At 40.7% G+C, this 27,619-nt stretch overlaps 1 protein-coding gene across 1 annotated transcript in view; it reads left to right on the top strand.

The window, feature by feature from the left end:
* The window catches only part of LOC111149694 (hydroxysteroid 17-beta dehydrogenase 12), a 171,032-nt gene extending 147,260 nt beyond the window's left edge, over positions 1 to 23,772 (top strand). The window contains exons 8-11 of the mRNA XM_022506917.1: positions 6,579 to 6,660; positions 8,704 to 8,769; positions 21,868 to 22,017; positions 22,272 to 23,772. Coding sequence (XP_022362625.1) covers positions 6,579 to 6,660; positions 8,704 to 8,769; positions 21,868 to 22,017; positions 22,272 to 22,376 — 403 coding nt within the window. The 3' untranslated portion in view covers positions 22,377 to 23,772. The remainder of the gene's footprint in view (positions 1 to 6,578; positions 6,661 to 8,703; positions 8,770 to 21,867; positions 22,018 to 22,271) is intronic.
* Positions 23,773 to 27,619: the final 3,847 nt, after the last annotated feature.

Below are 27,619 nucleotides of genomic sequence, written 5' to 3'. Positions count from 1 at the left end.
CTGTTACGTCCCAAGTGTTGTACTGAGGACTTGATGTGTGTTAACTCATTTAACTTCGATAGCCTCCCGCCATTGTACAGAGGAGGAAGCAAGGTTAGGAATCCATTTTGTTTGGCATCTACAGAGACTGGTGGAAAAACTGCTTCTTTGCAGTTTTTGTTTGTGATTCCATTTTATATGAAGTTTGGTATATTTCAATTCCTGTAGTAAAATTTCCCTCTAAACACTCAGACTGCTTCGTGTTGGTCAACAGTGAGAGTGTGCCTCTGATGGTCAGATATGGAAGTGAACAGACAGCAGTCTAACCAGACAGAACCCTAGATTGCAGAGAATTGGGGCCGACAGGGTAGAACCCTGGAGGGATGAAGTCATGGCCATCATCTTAATCCACTTTCGCTATCTGCCAGTGACTCGGTATTAATTCAGGACAGTAAGTCCATCCATTAAAAGTGAAATACTTAAAAACCACAGAAGCATTGGAAAAGGGATTTTTAAGTGTGTTGGTGAAAACCATATCAAAAAGAGATGATTGTTGTGAAGTAATCTTGCAGATCATAATGGATTTAAATAGTCATGGAATTCTAGTACTTTAATTAGTTGAAACCAGTCCCGCCCTTATTTGATAGAAAGTGAGTCCCAAAGAGATTGAGCGCTATGAAGCTTCATGATTAGTTAGTAAATGATACAGACACAGAGTGCCAGGAACTTCACTCCTATCTTTAGAGACCTGGCAACCTTAACCGCAGTTATAGCTAGAGCATTAGATTAAAAGCAATGCGAAGAAGAGGAGCCATTCATTCAGCAGGCACTCATTGAGTAGAGTTTATCATGGAGTATACAGAGGATGAAACCGATCTTTGCCTTTAGGAAATCAAGTTGATTTTAAACTAAATTTGAGAAATGATCTGGTGGAAAGCCGTCATAGGCTATGGACTGAAGCTGACACCGTGAGGGTGATCGTGGCTCTTGCTAAGAACTGGTAAGAAATATACGTGGACTTTATCCATCAGTACTTTTGGTCAGAGAAGGGAACAGCAAAGTCCACTCGAATTAAGAGTTACTGGTTCTATTAGTTAAGGTAAGCTAATTGCTGTAAGAGACCATCCCAAGATCTCCGTGGCTTACCACTCTAAAGGCTGACTTTCTTCCTCCGGATACATGGCCAGTGTGGATCAGTGGTTGGGGCTGTGCTCCATTCAGGGATCTCAGACTCCTTCCGTGTAGGGGCTGTTCTTCCCTTGGACCTAGCAGCTCTCCGCTGCGTTTTCTGCATCCAGCTAGCAGGTGAGGGAAGAGCGAATAGGATGATTTCATGTGAGGTTTCATTGGGCCAGGCCTGGAAGGGGTGTACATCACTTCTGCCAACAGTTCATTGTCTAGAACTCAGTCTCAGGCTACCACTAACTGCACACGAAGCCAGAAATGTTGTTAGCTGTGTGCCCAAGAGGAGAGGAAAAACTCCAAGGTAACCGATCATCTGGAAGTCTTCTTCCTTGTACATATAAGTGATTTTATTATAGCCTGTCCTTAAATGGCATATTTCCTATGGTTGGTTTCCATAGGAGTTGAATTTCCATTGAGGAAAGCAGTGTCCTTTCTAAAGATCCTTTGTTGTTGTTGTCGTTGCTGCTTTTCCCCTTTCACTGAATCTACCTATGATGTATGAGATTTTCCAAACCCTCTAGAACGATAGCCTAAAGCCAACTCTCACTAAACAAGTACCTATAATTAAACTAAGGTATTATTACCACAGAAGTAGAAAGTGCATAATTACATTATAGAGGAAACTTGCTCTTTCCACTTCTCTGGAATTATAAACATTGTGTACAGCTGGAGCCAGGAGGTGGTTGCCATAACAACCATGGATAAGCTAAAAATAGCCCCTTTCATACTGTATTGCTTAAGATGGAATCATGGCATGTTACGGTGTTTTAGGGCAGGCAGTCCTCTTTGATGTGGGAAATGTTTGCAAACTTCCTTCAGCAAAGCATGATTCGTATAATGTATTTGGATTGCCGGTTCTAATCATGTGTCTGACCCCTCTGTTCCAGGATTCTTTTCTGACATAGAACTCTGTTTTGATACATTTCTCAGTTTTCTGGAGAGTCTGCTGGAGAATTGTCTGTACCAATTTCAGTGTTATATTTAAGCTTTAAAAAAAAAAAAAAGTAATGACCCTCCAGGAGCTCCCTTATGGGCTCCTTGATAAGAAATGGAAATAGGAAGCATCATCATGGAGTCTTTTCTGCACAATCTCCCTCACCTGCTTTCAAACTCTGTATACAGTTAGCTGCCCGCATCAGAGTTGACCCTGTGTTCCAGCCCTCCACAGGAGCACTTATAGCTCCCCATCTCTCTCCCCGGCATCACAGGGCAGTGCCGACCTTCCTGAGGAAGGCGGAGATCAGAGACTTATTCAAAGGAGACCTATCTCTTCCTCTATGGCAATAGTATTTTTACAGAGCTGTGGACAAGGATACTGCAGCAGTCTGAAAGAATGGTGGGGGCATTTATAGGAAAATAAAGGCCTGACAATTTTTTTATCCAGGTGACAATTAAGGGGAGCATTAGGATAGGGTTTCTTTCCACAGGTCTGCGGGAATGCTACTAGAGAGCAGAGCTATGAGAAGCTATAAATACCAGATACTGAATTTTATAGGGTTGGATGAGTTTGACTTTTGGCTTGTAAAAGGGCTAGTAATTGAAGAGAATATGTTTCTACGAAAAGGCGCTTTCTTATCAGCAGTGGTGTCTTCTGCTTTGTTTCTGCAGTATTTTAGTTCTGGTAGATCCTCGGTAATTTGTACCACTGAGACACCATCATGTGGCTGTTAGCAAGGAAGCAGTGTGATGAATTAAGAATGTTCTATCACAGAAAATAGGACTTGACTTGTTTATTTGGATATTTGTCATAACAGGCTGGGAAGTGTGCTGAAGTAAGAGCAACACGAGTCTTCATTGTGGAACTTGGGCACATATTGTTAATATACCTTCCGATCTTAGAATTGCTCCCCAAGTCCCCAGAAAATGAGAGATTAACTAAGGTTCGGTTTTCTGTTTGTTTTCGTGTGCAATTAAGCGCAGCCCATTTTGTCCTCCTGCTTGATATAACAGAGCTGTCGTGAGTCTGGCTCTGCCATGGAAACTGGTTTGACGTCACTAATTCTGCTTAGATGGAGGGATGGAGGATTAGAGCCAGACAAAGTAGTTGATTTTAAAGACGAGCCCTTTGTGCCTCGCAGTCCCAAATGTTCACCCCATCCCTGCATGGAGAATAGATACTGTATACAGTACAAGGATTAAGACAGCTCTACCAGCGTGTTGTTTATGATTCACACAAAACTAACTTGAATATTATTATCCTTGGAGAGAAAGAGCATTCTGTGCTGTTGTGTGTGTGGGTGTGGGAGGAAGGTTTTTGCTAGACAAATTCGTGAGCTGCTTGTTGGCACAGAGTTTTCATGGAAGGGGTGTTTCTCTGCTGTCATTATGATACAATTATAAATGCTATCCTTTTATTTCCTCAGGTCTAGTGCGTTCTTGCTTTAGACTTCGTTGGTCTTGGGTCTGTTTAATGTAGTCTAGAGTGCAGATACTTTGTTTGAAAACGTTCTCTCAAATTCTGACTTTTCACTAACAACCAACTCTTAGCTCCCAGACATTTTAACTGGGGTAGAGTATTTGAGAAACGAAGATCTTAGTTGCGTCAAGGGGTAAACAATTAAAGGAGCACACGTGCATAATTGTGACATATTTGATTATTGGTCTATTTTTGAAAATGGGAAAGAAGTTTTTACTGTCTTTAAATAAATTTTTTCTGTATTGAAATCATTGCTTTGGTGAGTGAAGTTTAAAGAGTGTGTTCTGTTTTGGTAAGATCAGAATTTCATTTTAAAAATGCATTTGAGGGGCACCTAGGTGGCTCAGTTGGTTAAGCAACTGCCTTTGGCTCAGGTCATGATCCCGGAGACCAGGAATCGAGTCCTGCATCAGGCTCCCAGCTCCGCGGGGAGTCTACTTCTCCCTCTGACCCTCTCCCCTCTCATGCTCTCTCTCACTTTCTCTCTCTCTCTCTCTCAAATAAATAAAATCTTTTTTTAAAAAGTGCATTTGATAACGTTAAACTTTAATTTTGGAAGACTTGTAAATTGCATTTCATGTGTGAGGAATGAAGTTAAAAATGTTAAGATTTTTGTTCAAGGGCACATGTAACCACCTGCCAATCTGAGTATAATGGAGCACATGATCCAGCTGACAAAACCAGCCGCGCTGTACTCCAGCTTCCATGAAGGACACGATCATCTAGAACTCCTCTAAACTAGCTTTTCTTCATTTGCTCCAAATGATTGAGGCCATGGCAATTCCTGGTTACACCAGAAGAGGTTAAAATAAAATGCTAACCTAAAGCCACAAGAGTGCTTAAGGCTCAGACAGGGTACAGCTTGTCAGGATTTGAGGTTACTTCTCAGAAAGCATTCTGTGTTGCGGAAGACACCATAGCTCTCTCCTCTTTCCTGTGATTGAGGTCTGCTCTGAGCTTAAAAGTGACACCTTGTAATGGATCATAAATACGCTTCTCTCTCTCTTTGTCTTTTACAGGTTTGTTGAGATATATTTCACATACCACACAATCCATCCATTCAAGTGTACAATTTGGTGGTTTCTAGCATGTTCACAGAGCTGTGCAACCATCCCCACGATCTAATTTGAGAACATTTTCAACACCCTAAGAAGATAGGGATATTTTAAACATCGTTAATTAGTACTCTCTTAAAGGTCTCCAGTAACAAAAGTTGCCTTTTAGTCCACTTTGATCAGAGGAGTTTCTCACAAATAGATAAAATCAAAATCTTAAATACTTATTCCTAATTACTAGTTTTTGCTTTAGAGTGATTGGGTTCTAACTCCTGATAGGCACTCTTACTCCCTTCCAGTATTTAAAAACAAAAGACTTTTGGGGCACCTGGGTGGCTCAGTCGGTTAAGCCTCTACCTTCAGCTCAGAGTCCTGGGATCAAGCCCCGCATAGGGCTCTCTGCTCAGCAGGGAGCCTGCTTCCCCCTTTCTCTCTGCCTGCCTCTCTGCCTGCTTGTGATCTCTCTGTCAAATAAATAAATAAAATCTTAAAAAAAAAAAGACTTTTTTTGTCTCTGAGATACAAGCAAAACATGCAAGAATCATATATCAGTGCATAGACTAGATATTTCCAACTTTCTTTAAAACCTCAATATAACACTTTTAAATTTGACATTTGATTTCAGTGGCCAAAATATGAGTGGATTTCACTGTTTAGGAACATGTGTATTACTAGTAAAGACTTGGGTTCAAAAATAAAAACACAAGACGACAACTTGTTTCCAGGGACACAGTAAGCTAAGAGTCCAGACTTCCATTTGATGGTTGAAGTGGCATCTCGCCTAGGGGCTGGCAGATGGACTCGGTGACCTTTGGGGATTATTTCTTTTCAGATTTATGTCTAAAATAATGTAGATTCCATTTATTCATGTTTCTTTTATTATTTTGCATAAAATGAGTCTATATAGTCCTTTTTAAAAAAGTACTGAAAAAAATAGGTCTTGGGGGAGATAAATTCGGAAGAACAAGGGGAAGCTGAGCAGAAGGAAAGGAGCCTCACCAGAGGACAGGAGGTGGGTAGGGTTTGCTTGAAGTAGATGAAGGGGACTGACACCCCTCCCCACTACCCTGAGAAGAATGGATTTGTTGGGGGAAGAGTGGCTCTTAATTCTGTTGGAAATTCCTAAAACCCTAATTCCAAACTTTACCCAAACTGGATGTACTTGCTGGCAACTAGCGTATTTACAGCATTGCTTTCCTCCAATTATTGTTCATTTATTAGTAAAATTAGTAATTCCTGGTAACTTTCTGACTTGGATGTTTCAGTAGTCTCCAGAAGTTACAGTAGAAATTGAGCTTTGCCTTTGGGCAAAGAATATGGTTTGATCTCCTATAGAGTTGCATAATTTTATAGTCAACTCTGTTTTGTAACTGAGTAGCAACAGCCTGGAGGAAGAAGCAGGGCAGAACATAACCATTCACTTATCACTGGGAGGTTTTATTAAGCACCTGTTACATGCTCAGGACTGTGCAGGGGTGTTGGAGGAAACGTGTAAGGTAAGGGCTATGATGTGTAGAAACTTAGGGTTTTGTTGAGGGAAAAAAGCATTTATATATATGCGATGATTAAATACTAACAGCAAGGTAGTATGTGCTGGCAGGCCAGGATTATGAGAGTGTTTCTAAGAGCAAGGATTCTTGGTGATGTGGCCAGAGAAGACCTCTGACAGGAGAGATCAACCAGAGGAGATTGTCCTCTGATCTGGTCATGCCCTGGATTACTAAAGCAGAAATGAGCTAATCGCAGACAAGAGCTATTTTTAGTTGATTGAGTTATGCCTCATTCACTGACCAAGGATATCATGTGCTATGAAAGGCAAGGAGAGATGTCTGTTAGAAAAACAGCTATATTCTGTTTAAAATAATTCCATGTCACGAACTGTAATTTACAAGCCATTGTGTCTATGATTTCATTCTGTTTACTTGGTGCATTTTCCTTTTCAGATCTAAAGGGGCAATTCTGAACATCTCCTCTGCCAGTGGCATAGCCCCAGTTCCACTGTTGGCCATCTACTCTGCAACCAAGGTGAACAATTTTTTAGTCAATCATGTCAGGCTAAGAATGACGAGAAATAACTATAGAGGCTTCTTGGAGTTCTCTTCTTGGCTGTTTTCAAATGGACTGGGAAGGAAAGGAATGGAGGCACTAAGAGCTCAGATTCATAGATGCTTTATTCTCCTGGCAGTCAGCTGGTTTTAAAACCGATACAGGCGTACCTCGGAGTTACCAGAGGCTCGGTTCCAGACCCTCACAATAGCGCGAATATCACAATAAAGCAAGGCCAATGAGTGGTTTGGTTTCCCAGTGTATATAAAAGTTACATTTACACAAGGGTCTGTGTGAAAAAAAAAAAGTTATGTTTACACTACACCGTAGTCTATTAAGTGTGCAATAGCATTATGTCTCGAAGAGCAATGTACCTATTTTAATTAAAAAATACTTTCTTGCTAAAATATGCTGTCCTCTGAGCCCTCAACATGTGGTAATCACTGAACACTGATCACCATAACAAATATAATAATCACAAAAAACTTGAAATATTATGAGAATTGCCAAAATATGATGCAGAGACAAGAAGTGAGCATATGCTGTTGGAAAAACAGTGTCAATAGACTTGCCTGATGCAGGGTTGCCACAAACCATCCACTTTGTAAAGAACACAGTCTGTGTGATGTGCAGTAAGGCGAAATACTAGGAAACAAGGGATGCTGGATTTTGTGCTTTCCATGGAGAGCTGGCCTAGGCCAGTCAGCTCTGTTGATCAGAACATGTTAATGATGGCAGATTTGGCTCATGAATGAGTCAGCTTCATCATCCAGCAAAAGTTTCAACTCTGCAGAGCTAAGTGGAAGAATTTGCCACCAGTCAGGACATAAATATACACAGTAGGTACAAGACAGCCCGGATCAGAGTGTGAGTATTTTACATTATTCAGAATTCATAGATATTTATTGTTACTTCTGGAGTGAGACAGGGGTTTTCTAGAACTCTCTGTAAGATGTCATAATTCTATACAATATCACCACTCACCTCTTCACATTCCTAGGAGGAAAAATTATTTAGAATCCATTTCCGGCTGCCTACAGGTCCACGGTGCCTTCTTACCCGTTGCTGAGGCATAGGACACATCTCTGAAATGAAAGTGACCATTGAGATGCTGAAATTAAACAAGCTTTTAGGGGAAAATGAGCAAAGTATAGTAAGAACTTGCGATATGTCAGAGAAGGAAAAGAGCAAAATGTTTGCCTTCTTTTTCCCTTGGCTCCATATCCACCGGAAAAACGTGAACAGTGACTACCGTTTTGAAAAAGCAAGGCACCACTCCCCTCCTGCCATCTTCTTGCTTTCTGTATCTCTGAAATATACAGAAGGTGGGTCTAAGATGAACACCATGTTTCTTGAAGTGATTTTTGGACCCAAGCTTCTCACCCTGTTCTGCTCTGTGGGCATAAGACTATGATTAATTGGGAGCCCAGCAGAGTCATTACTGATACATTATTTTAAGCCTGAGGTGGAGTCCATATTTGAAAAATGGGACATTATATTTTACAAATAGATTTAAAAGTATACTCTCAGAAGAAGATGGGCTGTCACATTCATCCCTACACTTCTTGGATCTTTCCATCCCCAAGGACCAAGAGGATGCTTGCTCTTTTCTTTATTGACAACAAAATCCCTATAGAGGAGAGTTGAACAGAATTCATATTGTGTTTCCGTTCGAATGGCAAGTGGGGAGGAGGAACCGGAGCCTTTGTTATATAATAAAACATTTCTTCTTGGAAAGTAATTTTCTGAAAAAAAGGAGAGATAAGACCCTTTGCTGGTTAAGTCAAGATTTGATCTGGAGATTATATTTGGTAAGAGAATACTTAATTTAGTGGCAGATAAAAACAACTTGAGGTTTTGAGGGTTTGTTTTTTTTTTTAAGGTCTCTTCTGCATTGGAAATAAGAATGATTAGGAACTCAGTGTTAAATGGTTAGTTTGTTATTTGTGTTGCCATGACTACTGATCAGGCCGATTGATGTAATGTATGTGTTTCCTTCTTCTCACTCCCACCCCATCCCAGGCTTTTGTGGATTTCTTCTCTCAGTGCCTCCATGAGGAATATAAGAGCAAGGGCATCTTTGTGCAGGTGAGTGGGGTTTGTCTCAGTTGCCTATCCCTGTTTTTGTGTGGTTTCCACAGCAACTGTTGCCGTCTTGGCAACGAAAGAAAATCACATTCCTAAAGAAGTGAGTGTGACGTTAGCACACCATTAAAGACATGATTTCTTTTTCTTTTATGCACTTAAGTCTAGATTTAAAAAAATTATCCCCTAGAATTCTGAAGTAGGGATACTTAAAGTAGGACTAAGTGCATGGTTTTATTTCTTAACAGCTTTATTTTGAGAAAATTGGGACTGTCAGTATCTCTTAGCTGCCAGGTGTGAAAGGTGTGCTGTGACTCCATTCCCAAAGCCACAGGGTAAACATCACAGGGGCATGCGGAGGGCTGCGTGAAGCCCTCTCTTTCCAGAGCAAGGCTATGACTCTGGGGTGGTAGTGAGTCTTCATTTTTTTTTTTTTTTTAATTGTGGTAAAAATACCTAACAGAAAACACCACTTAAATCACTTTTCAATATTGAGTTCAGTGGCATTAAGTACATTCACACTTTTGTGCTACCATCAGCACCATCCCTCTCCAGAACTTTCTCATCTTCCCAAACTGAAACACTGTGTCTATTAAAGTAACTCCTCACTTCCCCCTCTCCCAGCCCTGGACACGCTCCATTCTACTTTCTGTGGCTCTGAACCTGGCTACTCGAGGGACCTCACGTGGGTGGAATCCCCAGTCGTGGTCCTTTTGCGGCTGGCTCATTGCACTTCGTGTAACATCTTCAAGGTTCGCCCATGTTGTTGGCTGTGTCGCACTTCCCTTTTGCTTGAAGGCTGAATGGAATTCTGTCGTATATAAACGCCGCGTTGTTTCTTCGTTCATCTGCTGTTGGACATTTGGGTTGCCTTCGCCTTTGGCTGCTGTGAATAGTGTTGCTGTGAATATGAGGTGTACACCTATCTTTCTGAGACTCTGCTTTCAGTTCTTTTGGACAGGTGCCCAGAAGTGGAGTTCCTGGATCAGGTGGCAATTATTTATGTGTGTGTGTGTGTGTGTGTGTGTGTGTATCTTTTCTTTGAACTGCCTTACTTTTTCTTTAGAAGCTTACCTATTTTGTATTCCCACAACATATCAGGATTCCAACTTTTCCATATCCTTACCAATACTTATTATTTTGTTGTGTTTTTGTTTTTAAATAATAGCTGTCCTAATGGTAGGAGGTGGCCTGTCATTGTGGTTTTGATTTGCGTCTCCCTCATTCGTGATGCTAAATACCTTTTCAGTGCCCTTTCAGCTGGTTATTGGTCATTTTGTATCTTCTTTGGAGAAATGTCGGTTCAGATCCGTTGCCCTTTTTAACTTGGGTCATTAGCTCTTTATTGTTGAATTGTGCGAGTTCTTTATATATTCTGGATATTAACCCTTTATCAGATATATGATTTGCAAATATTTTCTCCTGCTCTGTGGGTTGCCTTTTCATTCTGTGGATTGTGCCCTTGGATGCACAGAAGTTTTTAATTTGAATGTAGTTAGTTTATCTGTTTTTCCTTTTGTTGCCTGTGCTTTTGGTGTCCTATGCAGCAAATCATTGCCTAATCGAATGTTGTGAAGCTCTCTCCGTTTTCTTTCAAGAGTTTTATGGTTTTAGCTTTTACATTTAGGCCTTTGATCTATTTTGACTTACTCTTTGTAGAGACCTTTGCTTTTATTATGTAGCTAACAGACACAATGCTGTGAAAGTATAATACCAAATATGAGAGGGAGCAAATGTAGGGGGTTTTATGACTATCTGTCTCAAAGCAGCTCTCCTTGTTCAACACAAAGAAATAATGGCTCACGGCGTTTCCCTGCTTAGGCACATTTTTAATAGTATCTTAGGAGAAGTTGCAATGCACATCCCTTTCCTACTCCCACCCACGACCTGCTCCCACTTCTCCACACACCCCATTGTTCATCATGGCTCTCATTATTGCGAGCCTCATATTTCGATTTTTGTGCCCTGAAGCCCCAGATGATCAGTCATCGTAATAGCTAATGTTTGAAGGGTTACTTTCCACGCACAGTGCTAAGTACTTTATATGTATCCATTTATTTCATTTTTATCTCGTAATGACTTCATAAGGTGGTGTGATTATCATCTTCTATAAATTTATGGAAATCAGGGTTAGAGAGGTTAAGCCACTTGTCCATGTTGAACCAGGCCTCAAATCCAAGGCCATTTGGCACCAAAGCCTTTGTTTTTAATCACTGGGCTCCTAACTTGAGGCCTTTAGGGCAGCGTTGAACACATTGCATCCATCTGTGCTCGGGCAGTTACGGACTCAGTTCCATTTCCTCCCTTGTATCTTTGGACGGTCAAGGTGGCCCAAAGTGTTGTCCGAATCTAGCTTCTAAGCCATTATATCCTATGGGTGGAGACCACAGCTAAGTCACCCACAGTGAGATGGCGTGGTAGGTAAGGGAAGAGTAGGGTCAATGTGTCCTCATCTTCCAGGGCCACCTTAGAGTCTGCTTCCTGAGGTCTCGCCCCTGCGGTCCTTAAGTATCATAACCCTTTGATGTTCTTCTGATTTGCAGCCTCCCATTAATACACAGCATACATGGTGGGGAGGAAGATAGGTTTTCGAGAACCCTGAATTTTACACTGAACTACCACACTCCCCCTTCTTCCCCTGACCCTGTCATTTCAGTGCTAGTAGCTGAAGTCTGCCATGTGGAATGTGGTGTATTTCGGTGACAAGGAGCTGGTAAAGCACACGTGGAATGTAGGGTATCACGTGCCACACAGTGTCGTGCCATTTCCTCATTCTGAGGAATCTGTTGTAATCAAGTTATTAATTTCATAATTTTTAAATACCTGCTGAGACTCAGTTGGATCTCACCGATCCATCAGCAGGTGACCTTGAGGCAGCATTGCCAGAAACTGCCAGTGGCTGAATGACAAAAGGGAGTTTTACACTCTGTGAGCGCAGACGAGCGATTTCTGAAATTCTCTGAATAGATGAGACCGTCTCCTCCCTCATTCCCACAGCTTGTTTCCCTCAAAGATCTTTTCTCCATATTCTCTGCCTATTAGCCTGGCGTGATTAGAAGCTACTCCAAAAACAGTAGCAGTTTGTTTTTTGAAATGTGTAACTTTGATAAACTTGTTTTTCCCCAATAATGAATTCTCAATTATGTCATTTCATTGATCATTGTCTTCCTTCAGAATGCATTCATTTGAGGTTTAAATGTAGCGTGAATTTGGCAAAAAAGAAATAAAAGCTCACATGTTTGGGAAGGAAAGTACAGCTGTCGTTTCTGTGTGAACGTACCAGAATGCTGAAGTAGAATAGAATGTCATACTGGTTCTGACCAAAGGGACAGAAATAGCTTGTCCAAATAAAGCTCAGAGTTAAAAATTATTGGTTTTTCTTTGGTGGTGGTTTATGTCTGCCTGTTTTTTGGACCAGGAGTTATTTACTGGCAATTTTTTTTTCCTACTCCACCCCACATACTGTTTCCCGGATGGTCTTGCTAGAATCCAAGTCAGGTAATGTTGCTTTCCTGCCTAGTCCTCTAGCGGCTGCCTGCGGGGTTTGAGATTGAATTCTGACTCCATAAGGCCATCGCCTCTCTTGCCACTCATCATCCCTCCCTGCGTCCGGCCAGAGTGGGCCTGTGGTGTCCGACACATACTCCGCTTTCAGCGGACTGGCTGCTCTGCTGGTACGCCTTTCTCTCTTCTCCCCACTCCCCGTCTCCCCGTTCACGCCAGAGCCGATGACCCCTGTCCGTCTTTCAAGGCTCAGGCCACACTTCACCTGCCCTGGGAAACCGAATCTCAGCTACATGATATGTCTTTCCTGCTGCTCTCCTCGTTCTGCTTGCGGACCTCGGCCTGATACTCTCTGGCTCCTCTGCCTTCCCCACGTCAATATATCCTTGAGATCTGGATTTTGTTTTAATCTTGTTTGTGTCTGTGGTTGCTAGTGGCACATGTAATTTGGGGCACACTAGGGACCTGCCTATTGCTTGGTATCAGGGAAGACTCTGGTTATGCATGGCCGTGCTTGGTGGTACACAGACATTCATTTTAAAGGCGCTTTGAGCTGCTTCTCCTGCTCCCATAGGCCTCCAGTCCTGAATTTTCAACCTCTGTATCTAGAGGGCTTCCAGGCTAATGCTGTGTTGCCACATTTCAGTTTCTTCTAATCCTTGGAAGGAAAGCTATCATTTTTAGGTCTCCCTCCATGTGAAGGTATATCAGATTGCTCTTTAGGGAGAGAAAGAGTATGTTTTTTTGAATTTAGGTTGTTTTATATTAATTCCTTCTTAATATTTTTCCTTCGCTTTTCCCTTTCCATCTTTCCCTCAACTTCTTTCCCATAATTTTGTGAGGATATTTAAATTTTCCTTCATGGATTCAGATTTGCCATGAAATAAGCATTTTGTGGAAATGCAAATGAACAGTGCAGACAGCAAATGAAAAAAAGGTGAATTTTGGACCTGATAAATTCTGTCCATTATGTTTGAATTGAGAATAAGAAGTTCTTTCTTGAGTAAGCCTTATCAAAAGTGTGCTTTCGGTAAGTTGGTGAGGACTCTCTGTTCCCGTTACTGCCTTATAATTAAAGCCTAGTCAGAATTATGCTTAACACTTTCAAAGGGCAAAATCATAAGTGATCCGATTGGCTAGTGGGTGGCCCCCATCCTGGCTCCTTCTGTATGCCAGGTACCAACTAGCCATGAATGAATGTATAAGGAGCTAAGACTAAGCCAAATTCCTGAATCATACTTCTTGAACTCTTACTCTGTGAAAACTTCACAAGCTGCCTTGTTTTTTAAAAATGTCTTATTTGGAAATAATTTCAAATCTATAGAAAAGCTGTAAGAATAAGAATAATACAAAGAACATTCTAGACCCCTCTACCCAGATTCACTTAATGTTACGTAACTTACTCCATTTGCTTTATTACTGAAAGGTAAGTTGCATACATCATGGTTCTTTACCTCTAAATACTTCGGTGTGCACTTCTGAAGAATAAGGATATTCTCTTATATAACCACACACACTTAGCAACTTCAGAGTTAACATTGACATCATATGTTTATCTGATTTACCATCTGTGTTCTAGTTTTTGACTCCGTAATATTCCTTATGGCATTTTTTTATCCTCCAGTTAAGAATTCAGCCTAGGATCGGGTACTCCATAGTTGTCCCGTCCCTTTAGTTTACTTTAATCTGGAATAAATCCACAGCTTTTTATTGTTTTTATGACATTGACATTTTTAAAGAGCAGAGTACGCGCCCTGCTCCTTTTGATTGAACACTGCTTATTTGCGGGTTATCTGATGCTTCCTCATAGTTAACATCACGTTATGCTTTCCTGGCCAAAATGGCATGCGTGGTTTTATATCTTTCTCGGGGCATCACATCCGGAGACACACGATAGCCCTTGGCCCTTCGTTGCTGCTGTTGATTTGGTTGCTTCACTCAAGGTGCTCCTCAGTTTCTCTGCTGTAGAGTTACTGTCTTTTCCCCTTGCACTGCTAAGCAGTCTGTGGGAAGGCACTTTGAGACCAGGCAGATATCCTGTCTCCCTGTCAGTTTAGTGTTCCCTGGGTTCCGCATCCTGTGATGATTCCTCACCAACCTGCCTTAGGAAGAGGTTTTTGATGATAAAGAATTCATGAAGCCCTGCTTCATGAGTGGGTAGTTGGTCAGTTCCGTCCAAGAAGTCTCGGCTTCTTAATCCAGACCATGGTTTTATGCAGACCGCAGTTATCACTGGTATGCTTGTGGGCAGTGAGGAAGGGACACTGGGCTTGGCGTCAGCAAACCAAGGTTTTACTTCTGATATCACCAGTCGGTGGTCATCTGACCTACAGAAAGCCGCTTCCTTACTTTGAGCCCTAGTCTCCCCTTTTGGCAAGTGGGGACAAATGATGGGGCAGATGTAAGAACGCCAGAAATGGAATTGATATCCAAATGTGAAGAAGAGAGGAAAGAAACTTATATTTGTTGAATATGTACAATATGCTCCATGTTTTCCCCTATTTTGTTATGTTCCTTGAGCTAGACCTCAACCTAGTACCATTTTACACCTAGGAAACAAAGAAGCAATAGGAGTTGTGTCACTTGTGTCAGGTCCATCTAGTGTGTCAGACCACAAATGCCTGCTACTTGCCAGGTCCTTGGGCAGGCAGGGAGGTAATGAAGTGAATAAGACACCATCCTTGTCCTCAAGGCACACAAAGAAAGAAAAGACAGGTATTTAAACACATTAGAAAGATAGTAAGTCCAAAACTAGAGGTATATATCATGAGCCGCATTTCTTCAATGTAGACAAATTTTAGAGGGTACCTGGTAGTCTGTACCTGGGGATACAATGGCAAAAAGATGGAGAGAGATGGTTGTGGTAGAAACTTATGTTTAATTGGGAGACAGACAGTAAACAGGTAAACAGATACATGAATTCTCATTCATGACAGTATCCAGTGAGAGCGCTATGGAGAAATTAGAGGAGGGGGATGTGTTCACGAATGTGGGGAAGTGTGGGGAACTTTCCCATCTCTGGATTTGTAACCTGGGTTTGAATAACTCCAAAGTCTATGTTCTTTCTGTTTCTCATGGAGGTGTTTCTCTGCACCATATAGTTTTCTTTCTTGGAGCTGGGAAACCAAGTTTCTGGAAATGCTATCAACAAGGAGATCATTTGCTAACTGAAACCATCCTTTAGGGTTTAGTTTGTCTGACTCCTTACCAGAGGACAGACGAGGACACAGGTCGAGACCACGAAACCCAGAGAAGGTGGTTGTAGTTTCACCTGGCCTGAAAATGAAATGGGTTTTCTCATTTTTATCATGAGATTGCAGAAGAATACTCCGTTTAGATGTGAACTTACTGTAATGGGGACATTCACTGGGCCCCCTTCTCTTAAGTTACCACCTTCCAATGCTTTGGTCCTCTTGGGTGATGAGAGTTGGTGGTTTCGTTAATTCATCTAAATGTAGTTTTTAATCAGAATAAATTTAGAAAATAAATAGGACACAGTGAGATGAGGGAAAAACAAAATTCCAATTTTTTTTTAATGAAAGAAGATAGTTCTCTTTTATATTTTGTTAAATGTTTTATAGCTTTGAATAATCATGGAGATCTTTGGGGCTTCGAAGACGTAGGAAGCTAAATACTGAGAAGCGGCTATCAGGATTGAAAACCAAATTCTTCATCCATTCTTCTTGTTAATTGCCAAAGCCAATAAAAGAAGGCAATGGACTGTGTCTTTCTCTGCTAGTGCAGATGGAATCTAAGTAGAACTATAAAGCAATATAATTCTCCCAAGAAATAATCGTATCTGCACCATAACTGCACCAACTTTGAGAACTGGCTTAAGAATTGTAACTTTAGTCCCGTTGGAGGTCATCGGACTCTGATCCCTTCCAGCCACGTGAATCTCCATGTTTGTCATTGATAACATCCACTTTGCTTGGTTCTTTACAACAGTGGTGCATCACAAGAAATAAAACCTTAAGAGGTAATAATTATAAGGTGTCGGAGTAAGTCCAGAAAGAACTAACAGGTGGTTACCGCAGGAGCCACTCTATAAATACGGCATTCTTCCACTTTTTACAAGATATAAAAATTCAGCCAAGTTTTTCTTTCTAAATTTATTCTGGAAAATATAAACATTATAAACCTTAGTAAATACCAGAGTTCAAACCCCACACACTTTCACTGACAGTATTTTATTTAATCCTCATAATTGTAGAATAAGAAGGATGCTATATCCCCCAACTGCAGAGTAAAAAACTTAAAGCTTAGTATTTTGATCAAGATCAGACAACTAGTAAGTGGTCAAGTCCGCCTGATTTCAAAACTGACATTCCCCCACCTCATATCCTACTACCTCTTTCTCTCATACCCCAAATTTAGTGCATTGGGAAATCCTGTTGACTTCAGTATCCTTTAAACATAATCCACTATCTGACCACTTCCTGGGACCACCACTGCTACCGCTAATTTAAGCCATCATGATTGTGTGCTCTGAATATTTTGCAGTACCTTCCTACCCAGCCTCCCCTCCTCCCATCCTTGCCTATAGTCCCCACAGTCTGCTCCCAACAGTCAGAGTGATCTCTTTAAAGCTAAATCCAGGTCATTTCACTTTTCTTCTCAAAAATTCTCCTGTGCCCTTTAATTTCTTTCAGAGTAAAATCATGAGTTCTTATGACCTACTATGTTCTGATGGCAAACATCCCACATTTTCTCATCCCCTGCTATCTTTCTGGCCTCCTTGCAGTTCCTCAAACATTTCAAACGCATGTCTGCCTCAGGACCTTTGCACTTCTGTACTTTCATTGAAAAGGATCTTTACCAAGATAGACTTTTTGCTAGCTCTCTCCCCTCACTGAAATCTTTGCTTATATGTCACCACATCAGAGAGTCCTTTCTTGGTCACCTGCAGGAACAGCGTCTGTCACCTCTGTCCTTACTCTGTCCTTATTTTTTTTTTCCTTTTTATCATCACCTCTCAATGTAGTATCATTTTTTACTACTTGTTTATAGTCTTTGTGCCCCACCCCCGCCCCAGATTTAAGCTGTATAAGATTAGGGACTTTGCTTTTGTTCACAAATGTAGTCCACTGCTGACAACAGTGTCCTAGTAGGTGCTCAGGAAATGTTTGTTGTTAAGTAAATGTTTTTTCATGCTTTACACAGTTTTTCCATTTGTTATGTGAATGTTAACAAATAAATTCCACGTGTTTGGAGGTAGGTCATTTGTGAGATTACCACCCAGCCAGTCTTTATCAAGGATTTTCTTTGTACAGAACATAGTACATTTTAACTCCTTCATTTGGGGCTTAGGTGTTAAGGTTTATATGTAATGTTACTGTGGCGCCTTTGCTCAATGCCATATAATCAGGGATCTCTCCCCATCAGAGTGATGAGATAAGCAAGAGCCCTTTTGTGGAAATGCTTATCTCATGGCCCGCAAGTAAAGGAACACCAGCTCCCCAAACTGCATTCTGTGTACATAGTTACGGGTCTTCTGGAGGATCTCAGATCCTGAGATGGAAGATGAACAGACACAAGGAGAGGTTCTCTAAATGATGCCTCCGCAGAGCCACAGCCTCTGCCTGAAGAATGTGTGCTGGTCACACTGGTGAACGTGATGCTCACAAAAGGCAGATCAGACATCGTGTCCAGAATTCTGTATTGTGCAAATGGCCTGGAGTCTGGTGTCCTTTGGATCCATGTTTTCCAAAGCCCGGTTGTGAGTTGTTCTGGTCATTTTTAAATTCAAGAAGGCATGTTTAGTACAGGTGACAACATGAGAGATGCTTTACCACCTGAAGTTATGACGTTCAGTATCTGATTCTTGAATGCCTGCCACACAGTATTTCGTGTCCATCTTTTTTTTTTTTTTAAGATTTTATTTATTCATTTGATAGATAGAGATCACAAGTAGGCAGAGAGGCAGGCGGGGGGAGGGAGGAGCAGGCTCCCTGGTGAGCAGAGAGCCCGATGCGGGGCTCAATCCCAGGACTCTGGGATCATGACCTGAGCCGAAGGCAGAGGCTTTAACCCACTGAGCCACCCAGGTGCCCCGTGGTCTCCATCTTTGCAGTATACCGTGATGCTACGTTAAGTAGCCTTCCTACTCTGAGTCAGGCCCCTAAATTGTTTTGTAAGGACCAGATTACCTAAGCAAGCTACTCCAGTAGGGGAGGAAAAAAAGATGCACGTTATTTCCAGGGATTGTTGTTTAAAAAACACACTGGGGTACGTCTGGGTGGCTCAGTCGGTTAGATGTCTGCCTGCAGCTCACGTAGTGATCCCAGGGTCCTGGGATCAAGGCTCCCCCTGCAAACCCCCCACCTCCGCCCAACCGCCAATCAGGCTCCCTGCTTGGCGGGGAGCCTGCTTCTCCCTCTCCCTCTGCAGCTCCCTCTGCCTAGGTGCTCACTCTCTCAAATAAATAAAATATTTTTTTAAAAAATAAAATTTAAAAAGCAAGCTGAATAAGGACAAAACAACAGCTTTGCTTTCTGGCCTAATTATTTTCACGTTGGGATTCCAAACTGGAAGACCAGGGCACTTGCCTGCACCTGTGGTTGTGAAGGTCCAGGTTGTTTCCAGGCGGGAATCTTTATAATGGCAAAGTTTTGAGCTTAAGCAACTTGTAAAATTTGTCCTGCCCAAAATACTTCCTGTAGAAGGGTGACTATATTCCCAACCTGTTCACTGTAATATTTCCATGAGTAGGGAGGAAAATGGATTAATTTAGTTATTGTTTACTGTGTTTTTGGTGACTTCTTTAAGGATGTACCTAGATGACACTTCGGGGTATTTCTTTACTTTGACACATACCTTAAAATACTCCTTTTTAAATTCTTGGCAAGTAGCTAGACCTGTAAGTTTGTCTTAGTTTCGATAGGTGATCTTGCTTAAGCTTCAGAATAATATCTAAAATTTTACACCATATTATATTGTGAACTTCCTGGTGTCATTAATTTTCCTGACCGCAGCAGTGGAAGGGGGCCCCGATGCAATTCTTCAGTGCCGTGCACACTGAGGAGTTCTGTTACCAAGTCATGCAGCAGATCTGTGCGTCCCTCCTGTGTGCTAGGGGCTGCTCTGAGCATTGGCCATATGATGGTGAATAAGACCATGGCTGCATAGAGCTGATACTCTAGAAATCACTACTGTCCAGTGATTGGGTTTAGTTTTCTGTTCCATTTAGCTTTCGTCCTGCCACTGCTCCATGCATTTCTTTTTTCTCTTTTTAAGATTTTATTTATTTATTTGACAGAGATCACAAGTAGGCAGAGAGGCAGGCAGAGAGAGAGAGGAGGAAGCAGGCACCCCACTGAGCATAGAGCCCGATGCAGGGCTTGATCCCAGGACTCTGGGATCATGACCTGAGCCGAAGGCAGATGCTTAACCCACTGAGCCACCCAGGTGCCCCATGCTCCATGCATTTCTGACACCTGAACCATACTGAACAGCTTTGCAGTTGCCCGAGGACCTTGTGCTCTCTCTCCTTTTCTATGCTCCCAACTGTTCTCATTACCCAAAATGTTCTTCCTTTGTTTGTTTACCTGGCAAAGTCCTCCACTTTATTTAAGACTTCGCTCTAAAGTATTTCATCTTTGAATCCTTTGCATCCTCTGCTAGACCACATTAACTGCCTTGATTTTAAGCCATTGGTGGAAATAAAAAAACCTTTCCAGAACAGAATTTAAGTTTCTTCATTGAAAAACATAGCTAGACTTGGGATTCCTAGGCATATGTCTCTTGCCTCCACCTCCAGAGCTAGGAGGTTCCTCAGGCTCTCTGGATGGTTTAGCTGAATGGTGAGTGAACTTATGGCACCATCAAGTGGTTCATCCGGGCAGTGCCACTTAATTCTTATGCAGGAGGCTAATAGTCCAACTTATGCCATGTATCTACAGAGAGAGGGAGGGTGATCATATCAAGATGTAATTGGAAGGTATAATTATCAGACCATCTTCATCCTGAGACACTCAGAACTTTACAGAACCCTCAGTGGCTCGTGATCCATAGATGGAAATGGGGTTTTAAATCTTCACTTTTTTTATAACCAGGAAACCTGAGACAGAGATGTGACACGGCTTGCTTGTGTTCCTTCATTATTCCAGATGGTGCATAGGCATGTGCTTTCTTTTGTTTTGTTTGCCACTCAGCTTGGCAAATGGTTTTCTTTCCTCACCCATTGTTAGAGTCTCAGTGAACTCTTCATGTCATACTGTATCCTGGCCACATGGCTTTAAAATTAAAGACCTTTTCGACAAAGTATTTTTGCTCAGGAAGTGGGGGGTTGCATGGATAGGGGTAAATTCTCAAAAACCAAGAGTCACCTAATCACAGGTGGCCCAGGTATTGAGGTACTTGGGGGATATTAATTAACTTAGTGTGGGTTTGTGGCTGCCGGCACGTAATAGAAAAATGGAGAAGGACTGTGTTCTTACCAGGCAGGCTGGACTTTCAGCTCCCATGTTAATGAGGGTGGATTATATTCCTTGACTCATACTTGGAGTGGGAAAAATTCAAAAACCAAAAAGCAAAAACCCCAAAGAGACATGGGAACATTCCTTCCAGCTCTCAGCAGGAAGGAAACACCTCATCTGGAACATATCTCAATTTTATTTCTACCTCTAGTGAAGTTTTTTATTTTGACCACCAGGTATTAGATCCTCTTCTTTAACAGAAACATCACTGTCCTCAATACCCTTTCCTCTCATGCACACGTGGGAAACAGAATACATTCACTCTTTGATGAATGATAGCCCAACTTACTTCAAACTGCAGAAGGAACCTCTTGTGTCATGAGTCAGGACCCGTTATAGTAGGGTCTCCTCATGTTCTATGTTGAATCCTATCCAAATGTGTCAAGCCTGAGCAATAAAGAACTTGACGCTAGTTAAGTCCTTCTGACAGGTCATGTTCAAATCTGTCCTCCCACGCCACTCCCCTCAAGGGTCTCTCGGTTACCCAGGCTGTTTCCATGTGGTTTTAGGGTCTCCCCCCAACAACGAAGAAAGAAAAAAAAAAAAGGTGTTCTGGGGGAAGATCCTATCCTATCAGCAGCAAAGTTTATAAGACTCAGACACAGTGGTAAGAAACTAGGAAAGGAAGAGTCGTAACTAAATTCTGAGAGGCGAAATGCTTATTTTTTAGAGGCCCCAAAGCTGATAGAACTATCTTAATGAACGACAAATTAGAAGGAAAATGAGCATTATCTCTTTGGGAGGATAAAATGTCAAAAACCTTCATGGTGGTTTTGTAACAATATTCAGTTTAGTCAAGAGTGGAAAGAGTATCCTTTCCAGAACCACCGCTCTCCAGGTTTGTTTAAGTGCCTTCTTTTTAAAAGGTACAAAAAGGTCTATTTCTGCTTATTTTTAATACTTTCTCAGTCTCAAATTGTTTCCTTGATAGATTGCCGTATTACAGTTGATTTTATGCCGTCATGTACTCTCTCAAGCTGACTTTAGATCTCACCAAAATGTTTCTATGTTTCTGCCACTAAGAGCAATCAAGCAATTCTCAGTTTGTGGTCTAACTAATCAAGAGCATGTTTTTTGTTTTTGTTCTTGTGGTGGTGGGGATGGGGTGTTGCCCTTCTAGAGTGTTCTGCCGTACTACGTGGCTACAAAGCTGTCGAAAATCCGAAAGCCAACTCTGGATAAACCGTCTGCGGAGACGTATGTGAAGTCTGCGCTGAAAACAGTGGGCTTGCAGTCCCGAACCACCGGATATCTGGTCCATTCTCTTATGGTATGTAGCCTTGCAAGTCTCCAATCAGCCCTTTGGTTTGGCGTTTTCTTTCCTGCTAGGTCACAAAATAGCATGTGGTGTGTTAGCATCTATACATTGTCTAGACTTACTAATAAGGCATCTATGTTTTATTTTAAACACCCAAGAACTTTAAAATTGACCAACAAAACAGTAGAGTAAAACATCAGATCGGATGCTCTCATTTAGCCCAAATTGTAGGCTGTCGTGACATATCTCCCCATTTCTCTCCCTAGGACTCAGTAATTTCAGTCATGCCTACCTGGCTGTATTTTAAAATGACCATGAATTTTGGCAAGTCCACGCGGGCTCGCTATATGAAGAAAAACAAGAAGCACTAAGCACTGGTAACTCACTGAGTAGCTTGGCCCAGTGTGCCAGCCTACGTGTCTTTACGGCAAGGCACCCACCTGTCTTCAAAGTCTGCGGTTGTCATTTGATCAGTTACTAATAAGGCTAAATGTTGTCATAATTGGGACAAAAGCAGAAGTTGTGTTCAGGAGTTCTGGACATACATTTTGAATACTGCCAGGAGTTATTTTGAAATTTAATGTAAATGCTCCTATCAAATGGACATAGAACTAATAATACTAACAAGAACAGTGTCATGGGAAGAAACATGATTTTGGCATATCACAGAATGACAGAGCCAGACATAACGCTTCAGTGGTTTCCTCTGGCCCGGATGGCGATGGTTCTTGTATTTTCTCTGAATTATACTTTAAAAAGTAATGGCGAGCTCCATTTTTTTTTTTTTAAACACTTGGAGGGAGTGGAGATTCATTGATTCACTTATTGGAGGACACACTGTAATAAGCATTGCTATGAGGTTTCTAAAAGTATGTCCCAAAGTGTATATTTCTGTGGAACTTTTTGTTCTCAAAGGTAGCTAATGACGTAAAAATAATACAGGAAACATGAAGTTCCTTTTGACACATGGAGTCCACTAATATATGCTTTCCTCTAATACATATTTCTTCTCAGTTTAAATGCGTGTAAATACTGAAAGCTATATGGTATGATTTATAAAAGTAAATGGGCCAAAAAATACATGGAGATGAGCAGCCAACTATCATGCCGCTACAACCCTGACCCAGGAGAGTGGCCTGCTTGGACCCCAGCCTCCTTTGTCTCTGCACTGCAGCAGTCCTGTTCCCATGTGTGACCACAAGCTATTCCTAAAACAGTAATGGTAACAGAGAAGTGACCTTAGACTTTGAAATCGATACCCTGTAGATAGCAGTCTGACTAGTTTTAATAAAAGATGATATAACCACAGTGATGACTGTAAATGTATTTCTTTGGTGCTTGAAATTAAGGCTGTTTTTACACTGGCTTACTATAAATTAAGACTTACTTTTATCCTGCTCCATAACTTGAGGGAAATCACCAAGAGATAATTCAATATTGTGAAACATGTAACACAGAAGGTAGGTCTTTATGAAGGCTGTGGTTCCTAAGCTCTGAGTTTTAAGCACCAGGAGATTTGTTTTAAAAAAAAAAAAAAAAAAGTAATTGCCGTGTTTAGTGTTGAGGTGTTTCTACCCTTTAGTTTTGCTAGCTAACGATGTAAAACAAAAATAGGAAGATCCAAAGTACCATCTGCTCTTAGCATCATTACATAGGAGAAAAGACATTTTAGCACCCAAAAAGTAAGAACATAATCTCAGAATCATTTAAACTCACTTTTGAAATATGATTTTGAATTTGATTTTGAAATGAAAATAAACTTAGTTTTATGAAAAACACATTGCCTTTTTCTTTCTCATTTTGTTGTTGAAATGGTGAAACCACAGTGACCTGAGCAATACTTTGTTTGCTTTCACACTTTGGCTCATTGATTATTGTGCGTGGTAGTTTTCAGTGGATTGGTAGCGTGGGGAGGGATCGATGTACAAGCATACAAAATATGTTCCCTTCCATCCAAGTTAGAAAACAGTTGTACTCTGACCAAATCCTGTAGCAGTCTCCAAACTTCTGAGCTCTAGCTTTTACTACTTCAACTTGGATTGTGTCCTCTTGTATTTGACACCCAAGACTGAAGATAAGGGAATGAAACTCTGTTTCCAGGCACAGGAAAAAATTCATTGAAAAAGAACCCAGGTACTCCAAACTTTCAATATAGTGGAGCACAGTTTTTAGACTTAACTTTATATCAACTTGATGTTATAGTCCTATGTGTGCTAGATTAAGGTTGGAACCTAAGAGAGTAGAGTAAAAGAGAGACTGATTCATGTAGAATCAACTCATTTCACAACACAGTGAGCTAGATTTTAATTTCTTGTTCTCTCATGGTTTCTGGCAGTAGCATGGGGCGAACACGAGAGGAACTGTCTTGCACATGTAATGACATTGCCGTTCTGTGTTGTCTTTGTGCCAGTCCCCCATGCACTGGGAGTAAATACAGTTGTTATGACTGTTCTCAATTTCCTCAAATGTGGTCCTGCCCTAAATAGATGACTTCCTCTCATTGGATCATTTATTGCATTGAAATATGACAGAACTGAACTTTATATGGGGTGAACATCAGTGGTGACACCAGACAAATGGTGCTGATGCCATGTAGAAGAGGAGATTTATTGTGATACCTTATGAGAATGCAATAAACTTAAGTTGTACTCTAATTTTTTAAACTCTGTTGATACCAAGTTATCTGAGATTTAGGTGGTCCTGGATTCTGCTGCTTTGATCTGTAGTTACAGTGTCAGAGGAAATTGTCAAAGCTCTTTATTGAATATGTTGGAAACTAATCCAATTAAAAAATGTTTAAGGGCTCACTACTTTGTACTTTGATACTCACTTCATGATGAAAACTATACATGTGGACAGAATTTAAATTCCCTCTTGGAATGTAATTCTTTCTGTAGAGGTTTATATAGAGATATCTAGAAATGAAACATTGTGTCCAGCATGAACACAAACATATTAAATGAAACCATGTTAACGTGATGATGGCATATTACAACTTTGCACTCTCCTTTTACCTGTGTCTGAAAAGCCAGCAAAATGGGTACTACAAATGATAAGCCTAAAAGGATATAAGGCAAACTTGTCTTCCTTACTACAAAAGTTTCTAGATATAGCATTGTGTACATTTATTGAGTGCTAACCACATGCTGTTGACTCTTCTGGGAAAGAAGAAGAAACTACAGTGAAAAAGGGACCAAAGATTTTGCCTCCGTAGAGCTTACATTTGAGCTGGGGGAAGGTGAGGCAAGCAAAGGAGGGAGACAGGTTAAAAAAGAAGAAAGAATAACATAGCATAAGTGCTTTATGCTATGCAGTGAGGGGTGCGGAACGAAGCTAGGTAAGGAGGATGGGGAATCAATGTGTGTCGGGTAAGAGTGGGAGGCTTGTATACTCATAGTGGGTGTGGAGAGAGGTTTTGAATTGTCTTGGGGAAGCCTTTCGGCCTTGTGGGAGAAGGCAGACCAGCCTGAGCAAAGAACCCAAGGAGACTGCATGCCTGGTATATTCCAAAATGGCGAGGAGTACATACATATTGAAGTACATACTGCATGAAGTCTAAAGATTTCAGAGATCTTGTTTAGTGTAGTTATGACTTTTTAGTATGAAATCACCTTACGTTCTTGGTCATAATTCACTATCTTTGTACTGCTGAATTCAATTTGCTAGTATTTTGTTTGGAATTTTTGCATCTATATTTAGGAAATTGGTTTGCAATCTTTTTCATATTTGTCTGGCTTTCATATTAATATTATAACTTCATTAAATGAGCTGGGAATTGCTTATTTTACTATGCCCTGGAAGACTAAAAGATTGGAGCAGTCTTTTTCCTTGAAGTTTATAAAACCATCTGGCCATGGTATTTATCTTTGGGAAGATTTTTAACTCCTGATGATGTTGTTCTAATGGTAATAAGACTACTCAAGCATTCAATTTTTTCTTGAGTCAATTTTGAAAAAAAATTCTAAACACTGACTCGTTTTTTTTCCCAGCATTATGTGTATTATTAGCATAATGTGACTTGAGGAATCTTTGATTTTTTTTTAAGCCTTCTTTTTCCTTTCCCACTATTCCTTGTGTTTTCTCACTTTCTTTCCCTTGACCATTTTGCTAGAAATTTATCTCCTTTATTAGTTTTTAAAGCAGCAACTTTTGGGGGCGCCTGGGTGGCTCAGTGGGTTAAGCCTCTGCTTTTGGCTCAGGTCATGATCTCAGGATCCTGAGATCAATCAAGCCCTGCATAAGGCCCTCTGCTCAACAGGGAGCCTGTTTCCCCCCTCTCTGCCTACTTGTGATATCTCTCTCTCTCTCTCTCTGTCAAATAAAGAAAGAAAATCCTTAAGTTAAAAAAAAAAAAGCAACTTTTGGCTTTATCGATCCTTTCGGCCCTTCTCACTATATGTTCTCCTGATTTCTGGCAATTTATTCTGTTATTTTTCTTATTTCACAAACTGAACATTTCATCCATGTTTTAACATTTTTTCTATTCTGACATAAACATTTATTGCTCTAAGTTTAATTATCTTTTGCTACATCCCACAATTCAGGAGTGTGTGTGTGTGTGTGTGTGTGTGTGTGTTTGTGTGTGTGTACATAAACATGTGCATACACACATTCTTTTTCAGTGCTAATATTTAAAAATTTATAACTTTGACCTCTTACCTGTTTAGAAATATTTTTTAAAGCACAAATTCAAATTTTTATAAATGCTATTTCCTTTTTAAAATGCTTGTGTTGGGGCACCTGGGTGGCTCAGTGGGTTAAGCCTCTGCCTTTGGCTCAGGTCATGATCTCAGGGTTCTGGGATCGAGCCCCGCAGCAGGCTCTCTGCTCAGCGGGAAGCCTGCTTCCCGCCCCCCTCTGCCTACCTCTCTGCCTACTTGTAATCTTTCTCTGTGTCAAATAAATAAATAAAATCTTAAAAAATAAAGTAAAATGCTTGTGTTGGTATCACAACCAATAAGGCAATTTTATATTTTGTATATTGTGTTATCGTGGACTGAAGATTATGTAGTATTCCTGCCAAAAATGTATAATCTGAACCTAATCACACTTGATCTTTGCCAAAAGGCCAAGAAGCAATAACATGAACCTAATCAAAAAGAAATATCAGAAAAATCTAAATTTAAAGATATCCTACAAAATAACCAACTTAAATTTGTCAAAAGTTTCAGAGTAAAGAAAACTAAAGAAACGTGACAAGTAAATATCACATGATCTCAGGTTGAATCTTGATTAAAAATAAGATTTTTGAGACAATGGGTAAGATTTGAGTAAGGTTTGTAGGTTAGATAATAGCATCGTATCAATGTTAATTTCCTGAGTTTGATCATTGTACTGTGGTAATTCAAGAAAAAGCTCTTGAATTTTAGGAAATACACACTAGAGTATTTAGGGATAATGGGACATTATCTATGCAACAATCTCAAAAGGTTCAGAAAAAAATTATACAGAAAAAGATAAAGCAAACGTGTTAAAATGTTAACATTGGAAGAATCTAGGTGAAAGTTGGTATATGAGAACTCTGTGTGCTGCACTGTAGAATTCCCATAAATCTGAAATTTATTTGGAATAAAAAGTGAAATCTTTTGCTATTGATTTCTAAATAATTACACTG

This window comes from Enhydra lutris, unplaced genomic scaffold, assembly GCF_002288905.1.
Source record: "Enhydra lutris kenyoni isolate GAN:26980312 unplaced genomic scaffold, ASM228890v2 scaffoldscaffold22, whole genome shotgun sequence".
In the NCBI taxonomy this organism is placed as follows: domain Eukaryota; kingdom Metazoa; phylum Chordata; class Mammalia; order Carnivora; family Mustelidae; genus Enhydra; species Enhydra lutris.
Note: the sequence above shows the minus strand (reverse complement) of the source record. Positions and strands in the feature narration are given on the sequence as shown.